At 31.0% G+C, this 26,934-nt stretch overlaps 1 protein-coding gene across 1 annotated transcript in view; it reads left to right on the top strand.

Annotated features, from left to right (window-relative positions):
- Positions 1-26,648, top strand: part of LOC145314573 (uncharacterized) — a 62,739-nt gene extending 36,091 nt beyond the window's left edge. Inside the window, exons 10-18 of the mRNA XM_080154550.1 lie at positions 1,307-1,381; positions 2,104-2,186; positions 9,290-9,344; positions 10,063-10,269; positions 10,893-10,975; positions 20,871-20,954; positions 23,700-23,818; positions 24,601-24,697; positions 25,590-26,648. Coding sequence (XP_080010676.1) covers positions 1,307-1,381; positions 2,104-2,186; positions 9,290-9,344; positions 10,063-10,269; positions 10,893-10,975; positions 20,871-20,954; positions 23,700-23,818; positions 24,601-24,697; positions 25,590-25,731 — 945 coding nt within the window. The 3' untranslated portion in view covers positions 25,732-26,648. The remainder of the gene's footprint in view (positions 1-1,306; positions 1,382-2,103; positions 2,187-9,289; positions 9,345-10,062; positions 10,270-10,892; positions 10,976-20,870; positions 20,955-23,699; positions 23,819-24,600; positions 24,698-25,589) is intronic.
- Positions 26,649-26,934: the final 286 nt, after the last annotated feature.

Here is a 26,934-nt window from a genome sequence, read left to right as displayed (position 1 = left end):
CAAATCTTCAATTGGAATAGAACATTATTTGACAGGGTCCAGATACATCTATCTATCTAACTGGCTACCCATCAATCTATCTATCCATCATCTATCTAGGTTCCAAAGCTACTTGCTTGAATAGAACATTATTACAAAGGGTCAAGAGAATCGACAAATATATCTATCTATCTAACTTTCAATCTATCTATCCATCTATGTATATATTCATCTATCTGTCCATCTTCCTATACATCTATCTATCGATCTATCTATCTAGGTACTAGACCTTGCAAATCTACATGCTGGAATAGAACATTATTACAAAGGGTCTAGATAATCTACAATTATATCTATCTATCTAACTATCCATCTATCTATCTAGGTACTAGACCTTGCAAATCTACATGCTGGAATAGAACATTATTACAAAGGGTCTAGATAATCTACAATTATATCTATCTAAAGGGTGAGCAAAAAAATGCGTAGAATTTTTAAATTCAAATTGCGCGGCTTGTGTCAATAGTAGAAAAATGTTACGCATACCATTAGAACCGATAAGAAGTCTATATTTTGGAAATATAAGAACGATTCCTCTGCTACGTATAGTTAGGGAGCTACGTGTTAAAATGTCCCAACTGACTTAAAACTTGACTTGCGAGTATATTAGTAAATATTAGACAATAATTTTTGCAAAAAGACATGCGTACATTTTTAAAATTCAAATTGCGCGGCTTGTGTTAATGGTAGAAAAATGTTACGCATACCGTTAGAACCGCTATGAACTGTATTTTTTGAAAATAAAAGAACGGTTCCTGTGCTACAAATAATCTAGGAGCTAGGTGGTAAAATGTCCCAAAATTTACTCGCAAGTCAAGTTTTAAGTCAGTTGGGACATTTTAACATGTAGCTCCCTAACTATACATAGCAGAGGAATCGTTCTTATATTTTCAAAAAATAGACTTCTTATCGGTTCTAATGGTAGGCGTAACATTTTTCTACTATTAACACAAGCCGCGCAATTTGAATTTGAATTTGAATCTACGCATTTTTTTTGCTCACCCTTTATCTAACTATCCATCTGTCTATCCATCTATCTATCTAGGTACTAGACCTTGCAAATCTACATGCTGGAATAGAACATTATAACAAAGGGTCTAGATAATCTACAATTATATCTATCTATCTAACTATCCATCTGTCTATCCATCTATCTATCTAGGTACTAGACCTTGCAAATCTACATGCTGGAATAGAACATTATTACAAGGGGTCTAGATAATCTACAATTATATCTATCTATCTAACTATCCATCTATCTATCTAGGTACTAGACCTTGCAAATCTACATGCTGGAATAGAACATTATTACAAAGGTTCAAGAGAATCAACACATAGACAGGTACAAACCCTGTAACATTTATTTTAAATGAAATATACTATCAGTTTAGGAAGTACATCTCTCTTTCTGCGGCTTTCAAATCACTCCTAATTATGTAGCCAACATTATTGTTGTATTACATCTACAAAACTATATTATTTGTGATTCTTATTAAAATAATTGATTTTGTTCTAATAAATATACCCCAAAAAAAAATTTGTTCTGTCTACTGTACTTTGAACAGAATTTTTTGTAGAAATTTTAACAATATTTTAACAGATTTTGGTTGCAAATATCTCATTAAAAATTATTTAGAATGCAACAAATCTAAACAAGAACGATTACATGCAGTTGTGACTCAGCTTTATACTACCAGTCACGCCTCTCATAGCCTCATAACATACTTTACCCAAAGTTTTAGAAGCATGCTCTTTTATTTGTTGACTAAAAAACATTGTCTACTTTTTTGAAATCTTTATTGGTTCAAACTGTCTAACCAATAAAAGTGTAATTTTGTTTATCATCATTGGGAATCTACATTAATTCATCTACATTGTCTTATCCCTAATAACCCATACCATTAGCTACAAAAGACTTGAAGTTCAGATTCGCTACCTAAAATGCCAAATACTAAAATCTAACATTGGTATTCAATATTCAAAATCAAGGAAAGGAATAAGAAAATTGAATAATAGAATGTTTTTGATAAAAATTTAATGATTAATTCATATTTATTGTTTTAGTCTCGAGTAAAACCACTGAACCTAATCCACTATACTGGCAGTGATCAGCTGGCTGATGTCATGCATATCTGTCCTAAACTCAGGTATTCACAATAAAGTTTTCACCCTCTTCTAGTGGGGCTTCTAATAAACACTATTTTGGGGAGGGATGGTATGTATTTCCCCCCCCCCCCGCTCCTCTCCTATCTCAGAAACTGTAAGAGATAACCAATGCACACTCAAAATTAAAGTTGTTTCACTGTTATTAAAGTTCAGGAAGATTTTGTAGCTATACATTATATTTTACATTTCCACCGGAATAGGATTAAAGATGTTGGAAATAATAAGCTAGGCATAAGGGTTTAGATAAAGAGAGATAGCGATAAATGTTAAGTGAGAGATAAAGGAGAGATAGGTAGATATATAGAGACAGCTATTAACCTCTGAGGGGGGAGGGGATTCCTTATTAGCTAGGGGGTCGGAGGTGCTTATTTGATTCCCCCTGCTATCTCAGAAAACATAAGAGATATCAAATCAAACTAAAAAATGCTACATACAGACAGAAATAAGGACACACGTAACGAACACTTGTAAGAAAGATTCGCCACAAAAACTAAAAAATCATCAATTTCATAATGATATTGACATTAATTTAATAAAAGGTTTTTAATGTGAATGTCAACGGTTAAATAACTAAACACAACTCTCACATTCTAATCTAAAATTCAAATTCAGATGATCAATTCTTGTATGCCGAATTTGTACATTTTGTACAATTAATTAATTGTAATATAAATTGGTGTAATGATTTGGAATGCAAATAAAAAGTAAAGAAATCGTGCCCTAAAAGAATAAAATTTATATGTAGTTTATAGCTTATTAGCGGCTTCGCCCCTAGCCTCTAGGGGCTTTGCCCCAAGAGGTTTGAGCAACCTAATTTTTCGTATTTTAGATTTGAAAAGAAAAAGTAAAAAAATTTTTTTTGGGGGGGGGTATTTTTCATTTTTTGGGGGGGTTGGGGGTGTCCCACCCCCCAAGAAAATAGCTTAAAACCATCACAGGACCAGTAGGTATAATCCCTGAAGAGTAGAGCCCAATCGGTTCAGTGGTTACTGAGATCTTAAGCTTCAGACGGACAGACAGACGGACAGACGGACAGACAGACAGACAGACATCGTTCTACTTTGTATTATAGATAATTAGGGAAAATTTGTAAGTAAATAAATTATTCCTCTATATATCATTAGTTGTAAAATTAAATAAGTTTAAGTTTTTAGTTTTAGTAAATTGTAATAGGAATTAGGATAAGAATTGGTTTTACTCCCCGAAAAAAAGTCGATAGAAAACTGGTCAAGTGATTGAAAGGTTTAAAAAAGGGGATTACGTACTTCTAAATATCTGGTTTCTCTCAACTGATTAGATGCAAATTTAAATGTGTATCTCGAATGCCTTTTGATTAAATAGATTTAGCGCAGGGAAGCATAGGACAATTGTTATTATTTATAAGCAACCAATTTCTCCACAAATAAATTCCTGCTATTACTAAATCAACTAAATGTTCCAAAATCAATTTACCTTCAATTGTCCTATCCAGCATTCATGGATATAACGCTAAGGTTGTACTTTGTGTATTTGATTTACTATTAATTTGCAATACTCCTTCCTTTATTGGATACTAGCGGCTATGCCCCTAGAGGCTTCTAGGGGCACCTGCGGAGGGGGGATTCGAAAGAAAAAAAAATCCCCCCCCCTAATTTTTTAATTTAGTTTAAAAAAATTAAAAAAAAAATTTTTTGGGGGGGATTTTTCTTTTTTTGGGGGGTTGAGGGTGTCTCACCCCTCAAGAAAATAGTTATAAACCTTCCCGGGACCTATGAGAAGCTACCCTGTTAAGGAGAACCCGATCGGTTCAGCGGTTAGTGAGATCCTTCGGTACAAACAAACACACAGACACACAAACATCCTGTTACTTTAGTATAAGGATATAAATGTTTATCATTTATGTATTTTGTAAATTATATGTAATATATAAATAGTTTATTAGGCCGTTCATTTGTGTTACCTTGGCAATAAAAAAATTAAGCTATGATTTTATATATTAAGAACAATTCCAAAAAAAATAATATATTTAAAACATCTAAACTTATAAGTTTTTATTGTGTTAACTTTCAAACTTAATAACAAAAACCTAAGTTGCAGATTTTATAAAATTAAAGAACATCTTTAAAAGTTTAAAACCTACACTTATTTTTCACCCAAAAAGTATTTTATAACTGAGATGATTTTTCATGCATAACTTTTGATAAGCTACTTAGTACTATTTATATTCATAATTGTATGTAATGATTGCAAATCCTTCTTATATAAAGAAGATTGGTTTTTCATTTTTCATTGCAATTTTTGTACGTCGCATTTGACTTTTTTACAGTACTGCCATATTTTTTATTACTTAGTTTTTTACTTATACCTTACGTCAATATCTTTAAATGTAGTTGTTTCCTAAGATAGTTTTCAATTAACTATACATCCCAGCGTTTATTTCAAAGAATGACTATTAGTCGGATTGAGTTAGACTTTTTTAATAAAGGTGATTTCTAACGTAGGGTTTTTCTTAGATAGTTGTTGATAGGCGTTTTTTGAGTATATTCAATTTGATACGTTCTGTACTTTTTCTTAAAAATCAATCAACTATCAAATTGTCTATATTAAAAAGTAATAGATGAAAGGATCAGTTTTATATAAATATCGGCAAAATTATACTTTTATCTTTAAGTTTTAATATTATTTTTATTTAACCCTTACAGATCGGGCCCCAATTCCCACCTCTATCTCGGCTCCTGGTACAGATAAAGACGTAAAATTTTTTTCTGGTGGTTCAAGTGTTTTTTTAGAGAAAATTACTTTTTCTAGTCATAGCAGTCAGACCGCTCCTTAGCCACTTTTTAGCGGCCAGCCGCTAAATTTTAAAACAGCTGTAGAGCGGCCAATTTTGCAGCTAGGATGACCAAATTTTATGCCGAACTTTTATTTTTCATAACAAAAAAAATTACTTTTTCTGATCATCGCCGAAAAACGGCAAATAACGGAAACCGCCATTTTCGGCGGTTACGGCGGTAAAACGGCGGTTGGCGGCGCAAATTAATATTTTTATCTGTTTATTATTGCTCAAGGATTTACCAAAAAAAATTATAGGTCTCTAGCTGTGATAGAAGCCACGATATTCATGATTTATATCTGTAGTAAAACCGGACAAAAATCGGTCATAAAGTCGGTCAGGGAGCGGTCAAACGGTCATAACACCACTTTTCTCAGAAGGTCATTGATATCTAAGTATTCACCAAAAAAATTTTAGGTTTCTACCTTATACACAAAAGTCATAATGTAGAAATTAAGATTTATTTAGAATTTTTTCTAATTTTTTTTGCTACCCAACCGACTTTGACCGGACACCACGACCGACACAGACCAGATATCCTAATAAAATCAACTCTTGCCGACGTATAATTACTAAACTTAAAAAGTCATGAAGTTACAGCTCTCCATCTTACCTACAAAAAAAATGAAATTGAAAAAACTAGAGGGGGGGGCTCTTTGAGCCCCCCCCCCCCCCGATCTGTAAGGGTTAATAGCATTTATATCCGTGCATTTATATTGTTTTTTATTTGTAAACAGACAAACATCCACAAAACAAAGTAGAACAATGTCTGTTTGTCCATCCCTTAATATCTATGTACTAGTAGCTAGAACAATTAAGTTGTGCCTTTCATGGAATCTATCTTCTGGTCCTGTAATTGTTTTAAGGCATATACAAAGCGAGACACGTGAAATTACCTTCTTGTATAAGATCTTTGCTTGTAGAGCAATTATAAAAAAATAAAATGTATAAATAGTTTTCATTACTAATATAATTTGATAAAAATCTTTTTTTTTGTCAAAAATAGATAAATTTTTTATCACTGTTATTTTTTAAGATTTTTTCCCTAATTAATAATATTTTGAGAAAATATCAACTATAATAGATAGATAGGAAAATATAGACAAAGCTAAAAATTTGTTCACCTAAACATAATGTCAGGCCTCAAAGGCCCTACTTAGATAATATAGGGGGGAATGCCTTTGCCCGTAATAGGTGCAAATATTCACTATGTCTAATCAGAAGCACTACTACTTAAACTTATTAGTTTATGTGTTGTCTAACAATCCATAATGTATTAACTGGTCGAAAAATGAATTGTCTTAGTTCCAATATTAAATTGGCTTCTAAGATTACTTGGGAAGATTCGACTGACTGAAATTATAAATTTATTAATACAATAATTTTGATTCTATTTTTGTGTTACGCTGCTATTGAACGTTGCCATCCTTGGTATGATTTTTGTACTTTTAGTATTCTGTATAATATCAATCAAGTTTAAATTGTCCATATAGGTTACACTCAGGGAACTAAAGGGATAATACAATGATGGATAAATTGATGTGTATCCCAATGATGATACATAAAACTAACCTTTCTGTAGATTAAAATTAGTTGTTGAAACGTTTGAACCCAACCAATCAAAATTCACTAAAGTCCCCAAAGTTGTCAAGCCAACGAAAAAGAAAATGTTATTATAGGACTTTGGGAACTAGTGTAATAAATAACTCATTGTCCCTTCTTTCTCTGGGTTACACTTGATAGAATATAATATCAGGGAGTAAAGGAGGGGACAATGGATCGAATATTCAATTTTTAAAGGTCTCAGACTTTGGGTACTGGCTTAAAGGAAATGTGCACAAATTCAACAGGTTATGACTGACTTTGGGTACTAGTGCATCAATGCCCCGCTAACTAGCTGAGTTAGTTTTGAATATAGCAGACAGAAAAGATGGCTGGTTTTAACAAATATTTTTTCCCAAGAAAATGTCATTTCATATATAGAAACTCTACTGTGATATTTATGCATTACACAATCTAAGAACCCCTTGAATTTAGGTTGCAGTTAAAAATATTTGAGAAGGGTTGACAAAGTTCTAAACACGATTTTTCTAGTGATTAATTACAGAATGTTTACTACATTGTGATGTATTGGTAATTTAATTTTCAAGTGAATGATTTTTTTCTTAGAACTAATTTTGTTCTAAATTATATTACCATGATCCCCTTACAATTTTGGTCAAATTTTTTGGATAAATCTGGTTTTCATTAACTCTTAAATTGAAGTAATTGCCCATTGTCCCCTCCCTTACTTCCTGATATAATATAGATAAAAGAAGAGTGCCATCGTTTCCGCAAGTTGTCTTATCTCTTTTATAATTGCAAATAAATGGAACAGCTATTTATCGCAGAGTATTATAGATATATTTCCGCGGAGAGTAAAATAAAAAAAAAACTATGATTATTTTTAATGGCAAAGATGGACTGAATGCCCGAACCAACAAAACAAAGATTAAAAAACAATACGATGCATGATTTTAAAGTAGGGAAAAGAATATATTTTAATCTTGCGAATTTGAATCAGTTTTTAATACATACTGGGAAGAAAGATTGCATTTGTAAATAAAAATTACAAAAAAAAAACATTTGTTGACAGTTTTGGTTTAATAGCAATTTGATTACATACTAATGTGATATATTTTGCGAAAGTTATATGAAACCGATGGGATGGAAAAGATAAGGTTTTAACTTTGCTTAATTTTGACATTATATCAATCTCATCACAGTTCAAAAAGTACCAACACCCTATACGATTAAAATAACATAAAGGAAGGCTGATTTATTTTATGTACAATATTTTATTTGAAAGAAATATATGTCAAAGACGTCAAAGCTTTTTTGAGGGGGGGGGGACGGAAATGGTAGGTAAAATTGCAAGCAAGTTATTTCAGTAGCTTTTTACATCCGACACTACATCAAGGCAAGGACCCAACGGTTGTCGTCTGGAAGTTCTAATTGTGCATGATTGCGCCTGTTTTGGGCAAGGCATTCCTCCGCATTAATTTTGAGCACTTGACATTATGGCAGTAGTAAACACATATAATGTCTTTAATTTTACGAGTTAGGCAGAGTTACGAACATATTACCTACCTCACTACGGTTATACAACATCTATAAAAAAAGATATACTTGTTATTGCTTCGCCACTTAAAGTAACAATTGACATTGTTATCCTATTATGACTAATGTAAAAAGAGGAAAATTAATATTGAATAATACAAAAATAAGGAAAAGAGGCTAAATTTTGCAAATTAAAGAATTGGAGCGTTGAAATTGCAGTGATATGAATTTTATGCAAAATTTCTGAATAGATCGAATTTGTTTTAGCAGAAAATTAAGATAAGTAGCACAGCAATAAGAAGCAAAGGCAAAGTTGATGAGAATAAAAAAAAACTTTTTTCTTGTTGAATTTAAAAAATGTTTTTATGCCTTATTCTTTTTCAAAAAAAAAAGATTTTTTGATTCTTCTCGCCATTGGAATGGCTCTTGGGACCTCCAAAGCGATGGTCTCCAAAAATTTTGTTTATGTATCTTTTTTACAGTTGCCAACTTTTGTTATATATTAGAAATAATTTTCAATTATATCATACAGTAATTGGATGTGTATTTACCAAAATATGTACCTGGTGGTTAGGTACTATGCCTGTAGATTTAACTTGTGTTAAAACATTTAGTATTTGCCACATTGTACGAATAATGAAATAAAACTGATCTAAAGACAGGCTAATGTTCTGTCATATCATTTTAAATTTATACGGGGAAAACACTCTAGACAGCTAAAAAGTTGAATTTTAATGTTTTTGTATTCTGTGGAAATGATTACAGTTATTTATCGCATCGTATTATAGACAGCTTTCCTTTATTTAAACCATATTTTTTATTTATTTTAATATATGTGGAAAATTGTCTGTAATACGATAAAATACATGATTGAGTGTGACTGAGACCCGTCGTAATCCAGCGGATATTAATTGATTTCGACGTCATACTGAAATATTTTTTTAGTGTAAAATATGATTTTACAGATGATCGTTCAGTTTTTTTGTTGTCTAAACTTAAGTTATGTTTATACAATGTATACAAATACAAAAAGTTGGAGTTAAGTGCCTAAACACGATGGAAGGACCAGAAAAACACGTAATTTTTTTATCATATCCTTTAATGTTTGTGTTCTTAACCCCCCCCCCCCCTCCTTTTTTTTATTTTTTTTGATCCACCTTTAACTTTTTTTAGAAACTTCAAGCTGTTTGTAACAGAAAAACTACCACAACTCGGCGCAACTTTAAAGGTAAGTTAAAGACTTCTAAACCGATTAATATCCGCTGGATTAGAACCGTTTCTCAGTCATACTAAAATAGCATCGTATTACAGGCATTTTTCCACGAAGATCATAATAAGAATCATAAAATTAATAACATTTTTGTTAACCAAGAGTCTTTTACCCCTCGGATCTAACAAAGCTGGTTTTAATTTTATTATTTTCAATTTTAATATACAAGGAAAGATGTATATGATACGATGCGATAAATAACTATTCTTTAACTCTTAAACATTAAAGACGGATTTAAAAAGAGTACATTTTTTAGTTTAAAACCATAAACGTTTACAAAATTTATTTTTCTTGCCCTTTACAAAAATAAATTTAAGTCTTAGGATTATCCTTTGTTATCGTTGAAATAAAATTATGAAAATGTAATCTTTCAAAATATAAACTAAGACTTACTTGAAAAGTACGGTTTCATGATGTCAAGCTGAGTTATTATCACATGTCTAAACAAATAAAGGGGAGGGAGAGGTTGTGTAATAAACTTTTTTAATACCCAGAAAATTGTTTAATTTTTAACATTTTTTACCATTTTATATTGAATTAGAAATTTTTTTGACATTTTTACGTCATTATTGTTGGTTATCCCCCTTCCCCTTATCCCCTCAAAGAAAAACTTGTATCCCGGGTGTAAAAATGAATGCCATCAGTATATTTCGCTAATGTCTTTTGTTCATTTTAGAGTTTGAATCAATGCCTTGACCAAGTGACACTAGTGTACAACCAACACCATGTCTCCCTGCCCCATCACAATGTGCCCCAAGAAGATATTCTGGGTGTTGGGGGTGCCATGGGAGGAGGACCCACCCACACAGGACTCACAGGATTTGTCCAGTTTCTGGAGGCTTGTGGATCCAAGATTTGTAGACTGGATGTTGATTCAACGCAGGTGTGTATATTTTCTTTATTAATTTGGTGGGAACCATTTTATAGACCATTATTTGCGAGGTCATAAGTTCTATAAAAATCAACCTTAAACATTACTTTTTAAATTATGTCAAAAAATACGAAAAACAAACTAAAAGACAAACAGAAAGCTTGTTAAAGAAATTGTTTTAAGAATCTTTTATAAATACCATTGACAACGAAGATTTTTAAAATTGGTCGAGAAGGTAAAAACGAAATATATTTTATCAAGAACAACATAAAAAATAGGTAGAAAGTTAAGACATATTCATGAGAAAAAAGGGGTTTTTATTAATATGACAAAAGTAGGATTTTAAATGTTAAATACAGATACATATTAACAACAATATTGTGGTTTACAGTATAGCTTTGTAGCAATAAATATTTTGCCCGAATGGCTTCGAAACCAATTTTTATTCGCTGGATTAGATCTGGTTCTCCTCCATATTGAAAAATCATGTATAGTATCGTATTGTAATCTTCCACGAATATTAAAATGAAAATCATGTAATTAATACTAATTTAATATTTTTTTTTCATTTTAATATCCGCGGAAAGTTGTCCATAATGTGATGATATTAATAACTATTATTCAAATAATTCTAGGACACTGTGATTAGTCGCGAGGATTTGGTGGCATTTGCTACGCACTGTCCACAGATTGAGGCCATTAGCTTTTCTAATTTCAGGTAAAATATTGCACTCCGTAGCGCAGCTACTCTATTCATAGTTACTTAGGGTATATCATTATGTCTGTGTGTTTTCAATACACAAGCCTTATAATCTCTTGGTTTGTTTCTTCAGTCACGTATGATGATGTACGTATTGGTGCAAAAAATGGGGACAAATTTCAAATTGTTTTGGCGTGTGACGTCATACCCCCATCTCTTTTCTAGGGGGTTTCTTTCCTCCTTCCCTTTTCTTTCCCCTCACTTGTGACGTAAATAAACAGCCCCGTCAAATCAATTTAAAAATTGTCCCCATTTTTTGCACCAATACGTACAGCATCATTGCCGATGAATTTATGTACATCCCCAATGATGACACACAGAATTACCCCTTCTGTAACTTAAAATTAGTAGTTAAAGATTAGAACACTGAACTTAATGAATCAACCAATCAAAATTAAGTAAAAGTCCCCAAAGTTGGTAAGCCAACGAATAAGAAAACGTTATTGTAAAACTTTGGGAACTAGTGTAATAAACAGTCCATTCTCCCCACTCTCTCTGGACGAAGATCCTTTCCTTTGACTTTTTTGACCACACAGTAATTGAGATGGTACACCGACAAACGTCCTACCGCGACAAACGTCCTACTACGACAAACGTCCTACGCGACAAACGTCTTAAGCGACAAACGTCCTACTGCGACATCTCTTAAGTAAAACGTCCTAAAAATTTAAAGGTCGAATTTTGTAATGCAAGGATGTATCGGGTTCGAAACCATACCATTTGATAGCCAACACAGACTTTGGGAAAACTGTCGGACAGATTTTTAAAATTTAGCCTATGGTTAAAGTTATTCAAAAAATAAATTTCAGTTAAAGATTATTTTCCTGTGTTAATTATCGCCATTTTGAATTTTATATTGATAAGTATTCTTACAATTAGAGGATTTTGTCCTTAAATTTGGAAGATTTTTTTTATTTTATAATTTTTGAAAATTTTTAGGACGTTTTACTAAAGAGATGTCGCAGTAGGACGTTTGTCGCGGTAGGACGTTTGTCGTTTAGGAGGTTTGTCGTTTAGGACGTTTGTCGCATTAGGACGTTTGTCGTATTAGGACGTTTGTCGGTGTACCATTGAGACAAATTCAAAATGTTTTTTTTTATATTAATAAAAGTTCAACTATATTAAAAATATATAATTAATTATATATTTCAATATTTACTAAAAAACTACTTAAAATTTATAAGGGAAAATATATTTTATCTAACAATGAATTTTATATTTGAAGGATCTATTATTCTAAAAATTTTAATTTTACCATCTTATGAAAAATATATATTTCTCAGTGATGTGGAGCCGCATAAAATACACACATTGAAATATATCATGAAAAAAATACTAACATGAGAAATATTTCATAGTTGGAAAAGAAAATTACAAAGTCACCATTTTAATTGAAATTAATATTATAAATAATGCTGGTTTCAAAGATAATATTTTATAAATTATTTTATGAATATTGAAGTAATAAAACTTTACTGTTAAGTCATTAATAGCGGCTCTGTATTCAAAGGGGTAGAAAGGGGACACAAAAATAGCTCTTTTCCATCCCAATTCATAAACCTTATAATAAACTAACCTAAAACCCTCCCAGGACCTATGTAAAGATACCTTTACATTTTTTGAGCAGTTAAGATTTTAAGCTTCAGACCAAAAAAAAACTTATTTATTTATGTATTAGGGTCAGGTTATAATAAAGGCTTCTCGTATTTTAATGCCAGAGACGCTGTAGAAAAAAGGATTCGGCTCCACATCGCTGACAACTGTAAAATAAAAATTGTTTTTATATTTTGTCACGCCATTTATAACGTGGTTAGGCACATAGTTAAAAGATATATTTTCAAGAAAAATATAAAAATGATGAAAGAATTTCGGCGTTTTTTTATTGCCACCGATTCGGCCTCAAATTTTACAATTAAATTATTAAAAATAGACTGTGCAATTAGCATCTAGAGGGACATTATAAGCCAAAAACTTAAATTTAAAAAAAAACAGTCTAAAACTATCCTAGGCAATATGTGAAGTATCCCTAAAATAGAAAACTTAGTTGGTTATTGAAATCCTAGGCTACAGATAAAAAAAATTATTACTTCCATTTATAATATTTGAAATTGTTTTCAAATATTCATGTTGCCAAAAATTGACATAGTTGCAAAATACTTTTTAACATCGCAAAACTTGTATTTGAGGAATGTAGGTTCATATGTCTGTTGTCAATTTTACACATTATGGCTCATGGATGAAAGGATAGATTGTTAAGTAGGTATCGGGTTTTAGTCTGGTCCACACCGTGTCAAATCAGAGACGTTAAAAAGCATATAAACTGCTGCTATGTAAAACTAACAGTGAGAGTAGGTGTGGTGTCTTGGTCCTTCAAGGAAGCCTGCAAGAAATACCACGCTTTAACTGCTGAAAGACTGCCACAATACCCCAAATTTGAAGCCTTCAGCATTAATAACAAAAAAGTTCTAGGCATTTTAAAATGACATTTTATGTACAGTGAAAATTTTGATTTTCATTACTCATGTTAGAAATTTGAAATTAAACTACGTGGCCTAGAAACAAAATTATAAGCTTATTTTTGTCAAAAATTTAGGTTGCCAGTAACTTATTATATTTTCACAATTATGGTAAAAATCATTAAGATAAATTAACTTGCGTTGTACTAAGTGTCCTGAGGTGGATTCTTTAAAAAAATTTGGCCCACTAATCGCTTAGTAGGGCAAAATTTTTTTCGTAAAAAATCCTCCAAAATCACATAAAAAATCTACAAAAATTAAATAAAATCTTATGTTAATAACCCTTCTATGATTTTGTTAAATTTTTGTAGATTTTTAATGTAATTTTGGTGGATTTTTCACAAAAACAATTTTGCCCCACTAAGCGATTAGTGGGGCAAATTTTTTTAAAGAATCCACATCTGTTGTATTTCCAGCAAATCAGAAGGTTGAATCAGCTCAACAGCCAATCACAGCTGAGCTTGCATTAGTTTAATTTGTTTCCGCTATGATTTTTTGTTTACAAACGCAATTTAAACTGAATTTTTTTCAGAGATTTTAACTATGAAATGTTGTGTTTTTTATTGTAAAAATGTAATCATTTACGGGCAATCTAAGTTTATAACAAAGATAAGGTTTTAATTTTTTGTCTTGGCAACATAATTTAATATTGTGTTTTTTCTATTATGAGCAATGGAATTCTTTCGAAAGTTTCATTGTACATAAAATGTCATTTTAAAATGCCTAAAACTTTTTTGTTATTGAAGGCTTCAAATTTGTGGAATGTGGTCTACTTGTGGCGTGGTATTTCTTGCAGGCTTCCTTTAATCAGGCGCAACTCTTTACCATACACAGTTATGACTTCCAGACAAAGGTCGGGCCATCAAAGAGTTGATAGTCCAAAATAAAACTATAAGCAAACTATTCGACCGTTAATAAGGTCTTATATAGAAGCTTTGTTACAAAAATTTAACATACATTACACAGGCTATTAAACCAGGATAAAAGCTGTATTATAAGAATCTTCAATTGAACTATCCTTGCAATCCTGCAATATTTGACGGCCAAGTTTAAAATAAATCTCCATATTAGCACGAGACAAAAGACAGGTTTGCATACCAGCGTGCGTCAATTGGGATGAATACAAAACAGCAAAATTGATATATTGATTTATAATGTATAACTTAAAATAAAAGTGGATATTGTGTTGTCTGATTGACTATTGTATCATTTCTGATTTTCCACTTTTGAATGCTGATAACCTAAAAACAAGAATGATAACATCCATAAGTAGCGAAGCACATAAGAAATCATGGAGTGTACAAACAGACAATGTGAGTTATAGAGCATTGTCATAATAATGAAAAAATAAGAGTTAGAATATGATTTAGATGCACATATGTCAAAGGAATCTTCACTAAATATTTTAATAGCAGATGAGAAAATCACTTTTTCCTCATAAAATTACGGACTGACTAACAGGCAAACTGAATTATAGCGTAAGTTCGCTAATGAAAATATAACATATACTTAATATATTTAGAAACTTTATATGGTTGCTTTGGTTGGACACTATGTCAAACAAAAATACGCAAAACCGTCATGCTTATCTCTGTGCAAAATCGCTTCTCAATATTTGCTTAATTTTAAGGTATTTTATTATAAACGAAATGTCTGTTATCTTAACCCATTAGTGCCGAGCGCCACTTTTATGGACCGATCGAGCTGAAAATCTCAGGGAAGCTTTATAATGGTAAAAACGGAATTCCAATTTTTTTGTTTTGCTCTAGTGGCGTGCACAGGAAAGTTGCAATAAAACCCGGTTCGGCGCGAGTAAAAAAACCTTGCGGCATTAATAACCGTTTTTGGCGTTTTTTGGTGCTTTCCCCCGGCATTAAAGCCCGTTTGCGACCTAAATACCCGGTTATTTGGCCCAAAAAATTAAAAATGTAATTTTTGAACGCCCAAAGTGAGATGAACACTTTTTAAAACTACGACACGATCCGTAATTGAAAACTACATAACCTCATGTAATTGATAGAGCTACAACTAACATACAAAACAATTTATATCACATTTAAGATTTTGGCTATAGGTACCACCCCTTTTTGGTTAATAAACCCGGTTTTTGTTGTTGTTGTAAAAAAGATCTATTAGTAAAACCGGGTAATGAAAATTTCAGACTTTCCCCCCATATGCCGAGCCGGGTCTATATAGAATGTAAAAAACGATAAAAAAATCATATAAAAAATAATAATTTGAATAAAACGAATTCACAAATGAATGTAAATGCCAATAATCTTTAAATTTCACGAAAAAAATCACTAACTTTACTTCATAAACAAAAAAGTTAGGAGGGGTATTTTAAAATCACCTTGTTTTTCTTGGTTTTCAAATTTTGTTGAGCTATACCGGCAAACGGAAGTAAGCAAATCTGCCTGCTCCAGGGGGAAATGAAAACCAGGGTAGTAGAGGGGGGATTCATACTGAGAATGATGCAATCCTAAAACTGAGAACCGTTTTTTTTCGGCATTTTCTGGAACCGGGCGTTAAAAGCCGGTTCGTCACTAATGGGTTAATTATGTAACTTTGTCTAGGTTATGGATATAGAATATATGTGGATATTGTGACAAGGAAAAATTTTTCGTCAATTTAGGTTCCTTACATGGAACTAATTTATTGGTCAGTTTGTTCATTCAGAAGGAGGGGAGGGGATGGATATTGTTATTTTAGCCCGCAAAATTTTTCTTTATCAAAGAACATGCAAAGCTGGTGTACACCGGTGTCCTGGATAGGAAACAGGTTTTTTTTGACATACGTCTCACAAAACCTATGTAGTCATGACCGGGAGACAATGACGGTTCAGTACATGACTTTCGTTAAATCACAGCTGATCATTTTTGTGGCTTTCTTTGAAAATTACTTTTATACCCAAATTTTCATAGTTTTTTCTTCAAAAATCACAATTTTCTTACATTTGCAGCTTAGTTAACTTAAATTTACACAAGAAAAGTATAATAAATACAGCTGAACTAAAAAACTGCGTTATCATTAATAACAAAATCTTTAAGAATCTTGAATAATTTAAGATTTGTAGTCTAGAAATGAAATAAGAGTTATTTGAAGTAAATATTTGAATTGATGTCTAAACAACTCTTGTAATTAACTTTTTTAAAAATATTTCATATCCCTGTTGCATGCCTCATGACATATTATATTTTTAAAACAAGTTTCCTTGAAATATTAACAAGTTATCCTGCTCAATATTGGTTCCTGGCTGATTTGATGTCTCAACATCAAAACAATATCTGCTTGGAGTATAACATATATATCCACAACCACAGTTACCATGTTTAAAGTCCTATATTACCATATATACCAGGCTACATTTGAATATACAACCAGTCCTTGGTTCAAAAGAGCTTAGTAGAAGGTTAATATTTTTAACAAGTGGGATTATCACTTGTAAGTGTTTGACATGAACTTGGAATCTGTGTAAAGACCAGTCTATAGCTGGTCTTGATTGAGTCTCTGCCTTTTGTACACACTGCTTGTCTTTACTACTGATTAAATGTCATAGTGAGAACCATGGAAGGTTTTACATAGGTGAACCTACAGAATGATTATAGATACATGTTGGATTCTAAGCTGGATGAATAATTTGCAAGATAGTGTATTCAAGATAGTGTAAGAGCAGCTAACTGACAGGAAAGCACTTGGCTCATAGCTTGAAGAAAATAATAGAAGCTTATTACTAGAGTGAATGTGAATGCTGGTTACATGATCATAACTGGATTATATTCAAGTGTGATTTCCATTGGCGACTTTAAAATCCAATTTGAAAATAAACACAGGCAAGTTCTTTGTCCTAAGCAGATCAATACTACCCTTCCTAAAAGCTACCAGTAGTAAAGGGACCTAGGAAGGTGTTGAACAGGAAGACCAAAATGTAGGATTAGCAAAGCAAAAATAAAGGGCAGTTTTTCTATCAAGTGGTGTTAAATTTGGAATCATAGACCCACCTGACTTTCAATCAGCAGAGTAGGCGGAAACCATGGTGAATTTCTGAGTAATAGAGAATAAGAGGATATGAGCTCTTAGCTGAAGTAACTAAGGCAAAGGAGTCTTAAAGACCATGTAGCTAGATGCATGGCAGTCTTGGCTTTCATTCATGGAAAGATCGCTCATCCTCATGACAGTAGTTAGTTCATAGGAAACCAAAGAAAGTAAAAAGTAAGAATACTTGAAAGTTTATTCTGAATCTTGAGGTTATCCCTTTATATGGCAAAAGTCAAGCCACAAGTTCAATAGCAAACAAGTGCCATAAAGAAAGAGTCAAAAGTGTGTGAAATTGTTGATTAACAAACAAGGTCAGTATTCTAAACTGACTTCCATCAAGATTTATAGGCTGGGTGAAACATGTCAGCCGGCTAGAATAGAGGTCTGGCTATACCAGGGTGGAGAGAGGTACCCTGTTTAGTGGAAAGTATTATGAGGCATACTTGTTAAAGTTGAAGGACAGGGACAGTAACTTTAACGTCTTTAAACAAGAAGTTTAACATGTGGATTGATAGGAGATAATGTTTTAGTGAAAGAAATTTGAGGGCAATAACTTTATGTTGTGGAGTCACAGGCAAAGTCAGATAGATTGAATCATGTTAAAGCCAGGTGAAAGCCTATGGAGGCTAGAAGCAGTTCTGACGTGCAAATTTATTGTTGAACATTAATTCAAAATAATTAACTCTTACTCAATTTCTAGACTACAAATCTTATTCCATTGATTCTGAAAGATCTTGTTGTAGGTGATAGCACAATCTTCAGTACAGCTGTTACTTATTATACTTTTCTTGCGTAAATTTAGATAAACTAAGCAGCAAATGTGAGAAAATTTAGATTTTTTTGGGAAAAACTATGAAATTTTGGATAAAAAAGTAATTTTCAAATAAATCCACAAAAATGATCAGCTGTGATTTAACGAAAGTCATGTACTAAACCGTCATTGTCTCCCGGTCATGACTACATAGGTCTTGTGAGACGTATGTCAAAAAAAACCTGTTTTCTATCCAGGACACCGGTGTGTAACATCCAAGTAATAATAAATCCGTTGTCTATGTTAATATAAAACTTTTTAAAAATCAGATAAATGTACCCAAAAATTTCATGTAAATTACTAATATTTAAGGAAACGTGTCTGAAATTGTTTATATATTTATTTGAGGTATTTATTATAAAATATTATTGATTATTTGTTTATTTGTATAACTTGCATTATTTGACATTCCTATATTATTTTATAACCTGTTTTTTTTTCTTTCTCTTTTCTTTAAAAATATGTGTTTCAAATTGGTATTGGTTATTTTTATCCCTATATAAAGAGGGTGTCTTTTTACTAAGAGATCTCAAAAATCCGTTAGACGGACAAGTTTATCCTTAAAATACCATCGGTTACGCCCCTTAAAGGGGCATTTGAGGGGAGAGGGAAGTGGAACCCGCCCCCTTTTTTTTCAATTTGAAAAGAGAAAGTAAAAATTATTTATTTGGTGGGTCATTTTTTATGGGTGATTTCTTTTTGGAGGGTGGAGATAATCTCCCCAAAAATAGTTATAACCTTCCCTTGACCTGTAAGTAGCTTCAGACCCATATCTGTTCAGCTACATATTTAAGGAAGTAAAATCCAAACTCATTTTTAAAAGATTCTTGCTAAAATAAAGCATTTATTATTATAAAAACTCCAGTCAAAAGAATCTAAACCTTTTATTCTATTATTTACATAGCTTTTTTGTTTAGCTAAGCTTTGCTTTGATAACTTTTTCAATCTTTTATCTGCAAAGAAAAGAACAGAAAAGACACAAGGACAAACATCCAAGGAGGAGAAAATACATACAGGGGAAGCATTTTATAAAAAAAAACAGCTGTTATGATAATAATCTTTAAAATCTTGTTATTATCAGTAAAAAGGAAAAATCTACTGAAATTAATTAAATTTATAACCATAGAAAAACAACTACTCTTTACATAAAAGTTTTTTTAATGAAATTGAAAGATTTAAAATAAAAAAGGCCGAATTGTTTAAAAATTTAGATTTTTAACAAAACAGGTATACGAATTGTTTTCATGGCAAAATGATATAAAAAAAATAATCTTTTACATAATTAAATAAAATGAACATGTTTAATCGAAAAGTTGTCAAAATAGATTCAAAAAAGTATTATTTTTATTATTTATTGTAAGAATGAGTTTTAAAATGACGCAAATTTTCTTTCAAATTAAAAACAATAGATTTACTATATTAAAAAATTGTTAAAATTAGAATAAAACAAACAGTATAGTTTTTTTCTTCTGATAATTAATAGTAAATATATTTATCTATTTTGATAAGTCTATCTATCTAGTTGATTAGATACCTATCTATCCATTTAAGAACTCTTTTTCTATCAAAACAGTTGGAATTCTATTGATATCCAATTTTAAGTGTTTATGTTAAATGTATATTTTTTTAAATAAGTGGTTATGGTTTGTTAAATGTATATTTTACACTCAGTTTAAGTTGATGACAACTATGTTTAACATCTTTCCATATAATTATCTGTCTCCAATCTATTCAAGAAGGATAGGAGTAAATTATAGAGTGTTTAACGCTCCGCTACTAAAAACCTGATAATATTTTCTATCTATTATTTTAGCTAAATCTCTATCTTATTAATCATGAATGAGATAGAAGTAAATTATAGAGTGTCTCATGCACCTATAACCACAGAACTTATTAACATTGTCTATTTATTATTTCAGCTAACTATCTATTTTTTTAATTTGGGTTGAGATAGAGGTAGATTACAGAGTGTCCTACACTCTTATACCCACAAACCTGTTAACATTGTCTATATATCATCATAGCCAACTTTATATACATATAAATAGTTTCAGGGTTGAAATAGAGGTAGATTATAGAGTGTCTCATGCAAAATATCCACAGAATCTATTAACATTGTCTATTTATTATTTTAGCTAACTCTCTATCTATTTATTATTTCAGGGTTGAAATAGAGGTAGATTATAAAGTGTCTCATGCAAAATATCCACAGAATCTATTAACATTGTCTATTTATTATTTTAGCTAACTCTCTATCTATTTATTATTTCAGGGTTGAAATAGAGGTAGATTATAGAGTGTCTCATGCAAAATATCCACAGAATCTATTAACATTGTCTATTTATTATTTTAGCTAACTCTCTATCTATTTATTATTTCAGGGTTGAAATAGAGGTAGATTATAGAGTGTCTCACGCTACTATAACCATAAACCCTAATAACATAGTTTATCTATTTTTTTTAGCTAACTCTCTATCTCTTTATTTAGAGTTGAAATAGAGGTAGACTATAGAGTATCCCACGCTCCTGTCCCAACAAAACCTGCATACTTCCCATTTCTGACTTCTGCAAGGTAAAGTTTTTAAAAATATTTCAAGTAAATAGTTGTTAAAAGATAGGTTTTTTCGGTTGTTCAACTAATTAGTTTTGGCATTTTACAAGTTTAAAGTTTATTTAAATTTATAATATTCTAATTGTTTTTAAAGAACATGAAAATGTAATTACAAAACAAGTTATTTTTGATTGATTTTGTCATATTTATGCTAGCTTGACTTCGACAAAGTGTTTGATAAAATGACAACCAAGGATATGCGGAAAGTGTCATGTGTGACGTCATAGAATTACGTCGATAATCTATATATTTTTTTAGGGTTTTTTTCTCACATTTCCTCTCATCCTTCCTCTTTAAGTGTATTTTTATGATGTCACACATGACACTTTCTGCATATCCGACAAACAACATGAATTGGCCTCACTTATGCTTAAACCTGAATCTATACCTACGAGAATAAACACCTATAAAATGTCATGAATGGGGTTAGTTAGCTTTATCAGCAGAAGAAGTTTAATCTTCGCAAAATTGGGGATTTCAAAAATTTCTTCCCGGATAATTTATTTTCCACCAAATTATACCCGAGAAAATTAAGAAAAAGGATAAAGATACTTAAAATTATTTGAAGATAACTTAAGTAACTTTTTATTAACTAAAGCCACAGTTGCATGTGTATTATTCTTGACTGCATTATAAGAAGATATTTCAATAAAATGGTATATGATTACCAAATAACTTGTTGTTTTAGAGTAATTTTTTTTTAAATATGATATTTTTTCTTCCTACCTAACTTCTGTAGACTGCCTTAACCGTATAGGGCTACTCTGTGTACCAATAACCTAAACTTAAATAACACTAAATCACAAAAAAACTACCCTTGAAACTTATTTTTAATTAATTTCAAAATAAGTGGGCGAGGGGATGGGTTAATTATGTTCTCGACTATGCAATTAAAGGCAGTAAATTTGTATGTCCCCAATCCTTAAGCTGCTTCTTGAATGAAATGAAATTAAGTATATCCCAAATAAACCTTAAACACATTGTACACAATAGTTTATGAATATGCATTTATGCAACATAAGTTTTTTTATAAACTTTTTCTAACAAACTTTTAAAAACTAAATTTCTGGCAACTTCATGGGTTTTTGAAATGGCAAAACAGTTTTAATATTTAAAGAACTTCTTATGATTTAAATAAATTATTATCTTATTATTCTCACTGAAATGGATGTTTTCTATATCTTACTCTGCACACGAAATAAGACAAAGCATAGAATAGCCAAACAAACATCCAGTTACTTTCGTATACCTGAAAAAATCAAATAGTAGAGATGAGAACGGAATTATTTATGTTTACATTTTTTATTAAAAATTTTAATCCCCATACCAATTGATCAAATTTCTACAAAATGTACACAAACAAGGATGACAACATCCATAAAAGCGAAGCTCTGAAACGATATGACAGACGAACATTAACTTTTGTTGAGTGTCAGAACTGAATATACAAAATATGAAAATAAAAGGTTTGACAAAATTATACGTAAATAAAAAAACTTCTTAAATATAGAATTCTGTTTAAAGACATACTGACATTTTTAATACTTGATTATAGAGATGCTTCGCTCATAATATTGTACCTTATTGTAATAGGAATTAGTAATCAAAAAATCAGATCGATCGGATGATTTTATCACATAAAAAATTGTTATTAAAAAAGTACAAAAATCAACATGTTTAAAATGGACGTACGGACATTCTGGTAAAGATTATAGAGTTGCTACGCTTTTTAAGTCGTACCTAACTACTACAGGAATCACCATGCAAAGTTTGAAATCGATAGGACAATTTTAACATGCCTAAATTAATGAATAAAAGCTAACTATCTCGGACGGACGGACGGACGTACGGACGGACGGACGGACCGACCCTAATTATAGAAAAGCTTCGCATTTAAAAATGAATGAAAAAGATTAGGTACAGGAAAAATGTTTAAATTTTACAAGAAAGATGGGATCTGAGAAGTTATTTAATTAGAAAAAAACGGTCATGTACTAAGTTTAATATGAAAAAAAATGTTTTCTGTTTACTAGTATGTTTATCACTTTGGTCAGGTTAGGTTAGGTTATAGATAAAACTACCTCCCCTATATTCAAATTATTTCAAAAATAAGAGTGGGGGGTTTTCTCATAAAGCACTTGGATGGAATGCACGGTTTACTAACATGTGGCATAAAATTAATATAAATGAATATGTTAAAAGTTTTTTATATAATTTTCATATTGCCATTTAATTTAGGATTTTATAGGGAAATCCGTTTAACTTTTCGTCTATTATTTTATCAATTTTCATCAATTAAAAGTGATGATGAATGTCAAAAACATAATTTTTCTAAAATGTAAGAGTTTAATCAAAAAATATAATGAATCTAAAGGATCTTTTATATGCCATAATGGAAAATTGCTTTTAAGATAGTTGAGAGAATGTACAGAAAGTATGAATATAAATTTTAATGGAGGGAAAAATTATAGTTGAAATAAAGATGAAGATTTCAATACTTTAATGGCTATTTGTGTTTTCATTTAGAGCAATCGGTTTATGTTGCTATCATATCTTAAATTACATACAAATTAAAGATTTAAATGTCTTTTTAGTGGATGTTGCCATTGATTTAAAACAAATTTAGATTTGTTTGCACACACCCTAACAATTTTGCTCAGGTTGGATAAATAAAAATTAGCCATTTGACCCTTTGTCTATTTCCAGGTTTAACAACGTGAGCATAGAAGACCACGGGAAAGACATATTCCGTTATTTGGTGGGTGGTGCCATGGATTTGGAACAGCTTAACATTTCTTTTCATACTCCTGGTTACTTCTTTTCAGGTACACTTCTTTGGACCCTCAAATATAAATCTATCTGTATGGGACGTAAACCCGTCAAACGTTATTTTGTAATTTTGCGTTTTCTGTCTATTATTTTTATAATTACTAGTTGAAGCGCCCTTAACATCTAGAGACTCTATATTTAAAGATTGGAAAATAGTCTAAACCCAAATATTTGTTGGATCTACTGCAGTTCACGGTAAAATATTGCTGGTATGCAATATTTCCAAAAATCTATGAATTTTAAAGGCTGCTAGCTGCCAAACGGCTGAACGTACAGATCATACCCGCACACCATTTTAAGCGGCATAAGAAGGCCTACAAATAATCTGGAAAGGCCAAGATCCATTTATGCACAGGGAAAGCTTCACTGAAGAAAAAACGCGTAAAATAGGTCTTTTTCGCGCATTTCTCTGCACTGCGAGATAATTATGCATTGTTGATTTGTGGCTATTTCAGACTATTTGTAAGCCTTCTTATGCCGCTTAAAACAGTGTGCGGGCATGATCTGTACGTTCAGCCGTTTGGCAGCTAGCAGACTTTAAAATTCATAGATTTTTGGAAATATTGCTTACCAGCAATATTTTACCGTGAACTGCAGTAGATCCTATTTTTTTTAAACTTTAAAATAGCCTTAAACCATCCCGGGACACATATGCAGCTTCCCTAAAATGGAAAAATTAATCAGTTCTACAGGTTTTAAAATTTAAAAAGCTTCAGACAAAATAAACTTAGGATGCTTATTATTTGCTATATTTTAATAATAACTTTTATGCTTTTAGACTTTCTTCTGGATGATATTTTGCTCGTGAACGATTTTGCCCATCTACAGCACTTCAATTTGAGGGGTGGAGCTCTTACACTAATCTCTGCCCTTAGGTGAGTTTTTTAATAACAACTTTTTAGTGTCCCTTAATATTTATTCCATTGCAGGGCTTCCTAAAAGTTATTTTTATAAAGTTTGTTTTACTCTTACTAAAGAGAACTAAGATAAAATATATATTTATAACTCATATTTAGATAAAAACAATAGAAATATTCAATGCAATTAATTTAAGATTATAGATTACCATAGCAAATTTTACTTTTTTCTCTCTATTTCTCTATCTATATATTATCTATAATATAAAGTAGAACGATGTCTGTCTGTCCGTCTGAAGCTTAAGATCTCAGTAACCGCTGAACCGATTAGGCTCTACTTTTCAGGGATTATACCTACTGGTCCTGTGATGGTTTTAAGCTATTTTCCTGGGGGGTGGGACACCCCCAACCCCCCAAAAAACAAAAATATCCCCCCCATTTTTTTTTTGTAGGAGATATACTTGGTCCTTTTTTTGCAGGAGATTTCCTTGGTCCTTCTTATTTTTTTTTACGAATTTCACCTTAACTTTTTTTATCATCTCTTGGGGCAAAGCCCCTAGAGGCTAGGGGCGAAGCCGCTAGTAATTTTATAAAGGACAATAGAATAAGAAATATAATAAAGTTTGTAATCTAAAGAATATATTTCTTTTAATTGCAATTAGTAACAACAAAACAAACAGAAGCATTATTATTGTTTGATGAAATCAAAATTAATTGTACTACGGGTCAATTCAATTTGCATTTATAAAACAACATTATACTTAATTTATAAAATGGCTAAACCTTTTTTCTCTATTTGAAATTGAATATTCAAAATATTGTGACCATATAAAGAAATCCAACAACAATGTCATATTCACTGATTTATTTACAATTCTGATATCCGTTACTTAATTTAATGTTCTTTCAGGTTGATATCATCACGCCCCAAGTTGCTGAGTATTGGAGAGCTCCAACACTGGGATGTGGAGCCTGGTGAACTCAACACATTTGTACAAATACTTCGCAGAGCCAGGAGCCTTAATCTCCTTCAAGACATTCATATTTATTAAACTGGTGTAGGGACAGTTATCCTTAATATTGAACTTTTTATCACGCAACCTCACAAGAAACTAAATAATTTTACAAATACTTCGCAGAGCCAGGAGTCTTAATCTCCTTCAAGACATTCATGTCAATTAAACTGGTCAAGGGATAATTAACCCTATTATAAATATTTTATCACGCAACCTCACAATAAACCAAATAGGTTTTACATATTTTTCTCAGAACCAAGAGCCTAAGTCTACCTTAAATGTCCATATTCTTTAAGCTGATGAAGGGATGATTATTCTGAAAATTAAACTTTTTTATCACGCAACCTTATACTGCAACAAATACATTTAACACAGTCGCATGGATTAACATATGACTTTTAAAAAAAACCTATAATTATCATTTACTCCTGATATTTCAAACTGAACCATGTATCAATTTTATTTTGCAAAAATTTTTAATCTTAAAATGTCTTTTCTTGTCTTTATTTTGATTTATTTTCTTGCACGTGGATCAATGATAATTTTTCCTTGATATTATATTTACATAATATTGTATTTTTGAGCTATTTTACCCATATTTATATAATATTGTAAAAATGTACAAAATCAAATAAGAATAAAAAAACTTTGTGTCAGTTGATTCGTTGAATTAATCTTTCCTTAAGTTAAAAACAACAATTTTATCATTTTTAGCTTGATAGAATGGATATATAATAAGTGGACATTGTATGAGATTCTCGCATATCCTCATAAGATATTTCTCCAAGCTGGCTAATATACCAATACCCATTTATGACTTTTCCCCATCCCCTCCTTGGACCATATAGAAACGTAGTGATCATAATTTGAGGACTTTAATAGCAACATAAATTGACACAATATCCACATATAATATATCCATTCTTGGAAGAGTTGTAGGAAATATAAACATACTTTAATTGTGGATTTTTCTAGTGAGCAAAAAATCTACAAAAAAATAAACTTTGTTTTTTCTTATTTGTTTTATCTGTGATTTTTTATTCTATTTTGTTAAAAAATGTTAAAAATTATAAATTATACATAAACACATATTTATCTTTATTATATTGTAATTCTTTAGAAATAAATAACTTAAAAAGGAAGGACATCTAGTTATTGAAAAATAGTATTCTTGATATTTATTCTTATTATAAAAATCATGCTTAAATTTTCAAATTGGCTTTTTATTTTGATAGAAGA

The sequence above is a fragment of the Acartia tonsa genome, chromosome 3 (genome assembly GCF_053477335.1).
Source record: "Acartia tonsa isolate MP-2025a chromosome 3, ASM5347733v1, whole genome shotgun sequence".
In the NCBI taxonomy this organism is placed as follows: domain Eukaryota; kingdom Metazoa; phylum Arthropoda; class Copepoda; order Calanoida; family Acartiidae; genus Acartia; species Acartia tonsa.
This window is presented reverse-complemented; position numbering and strand designations above follow the sequence as displayed.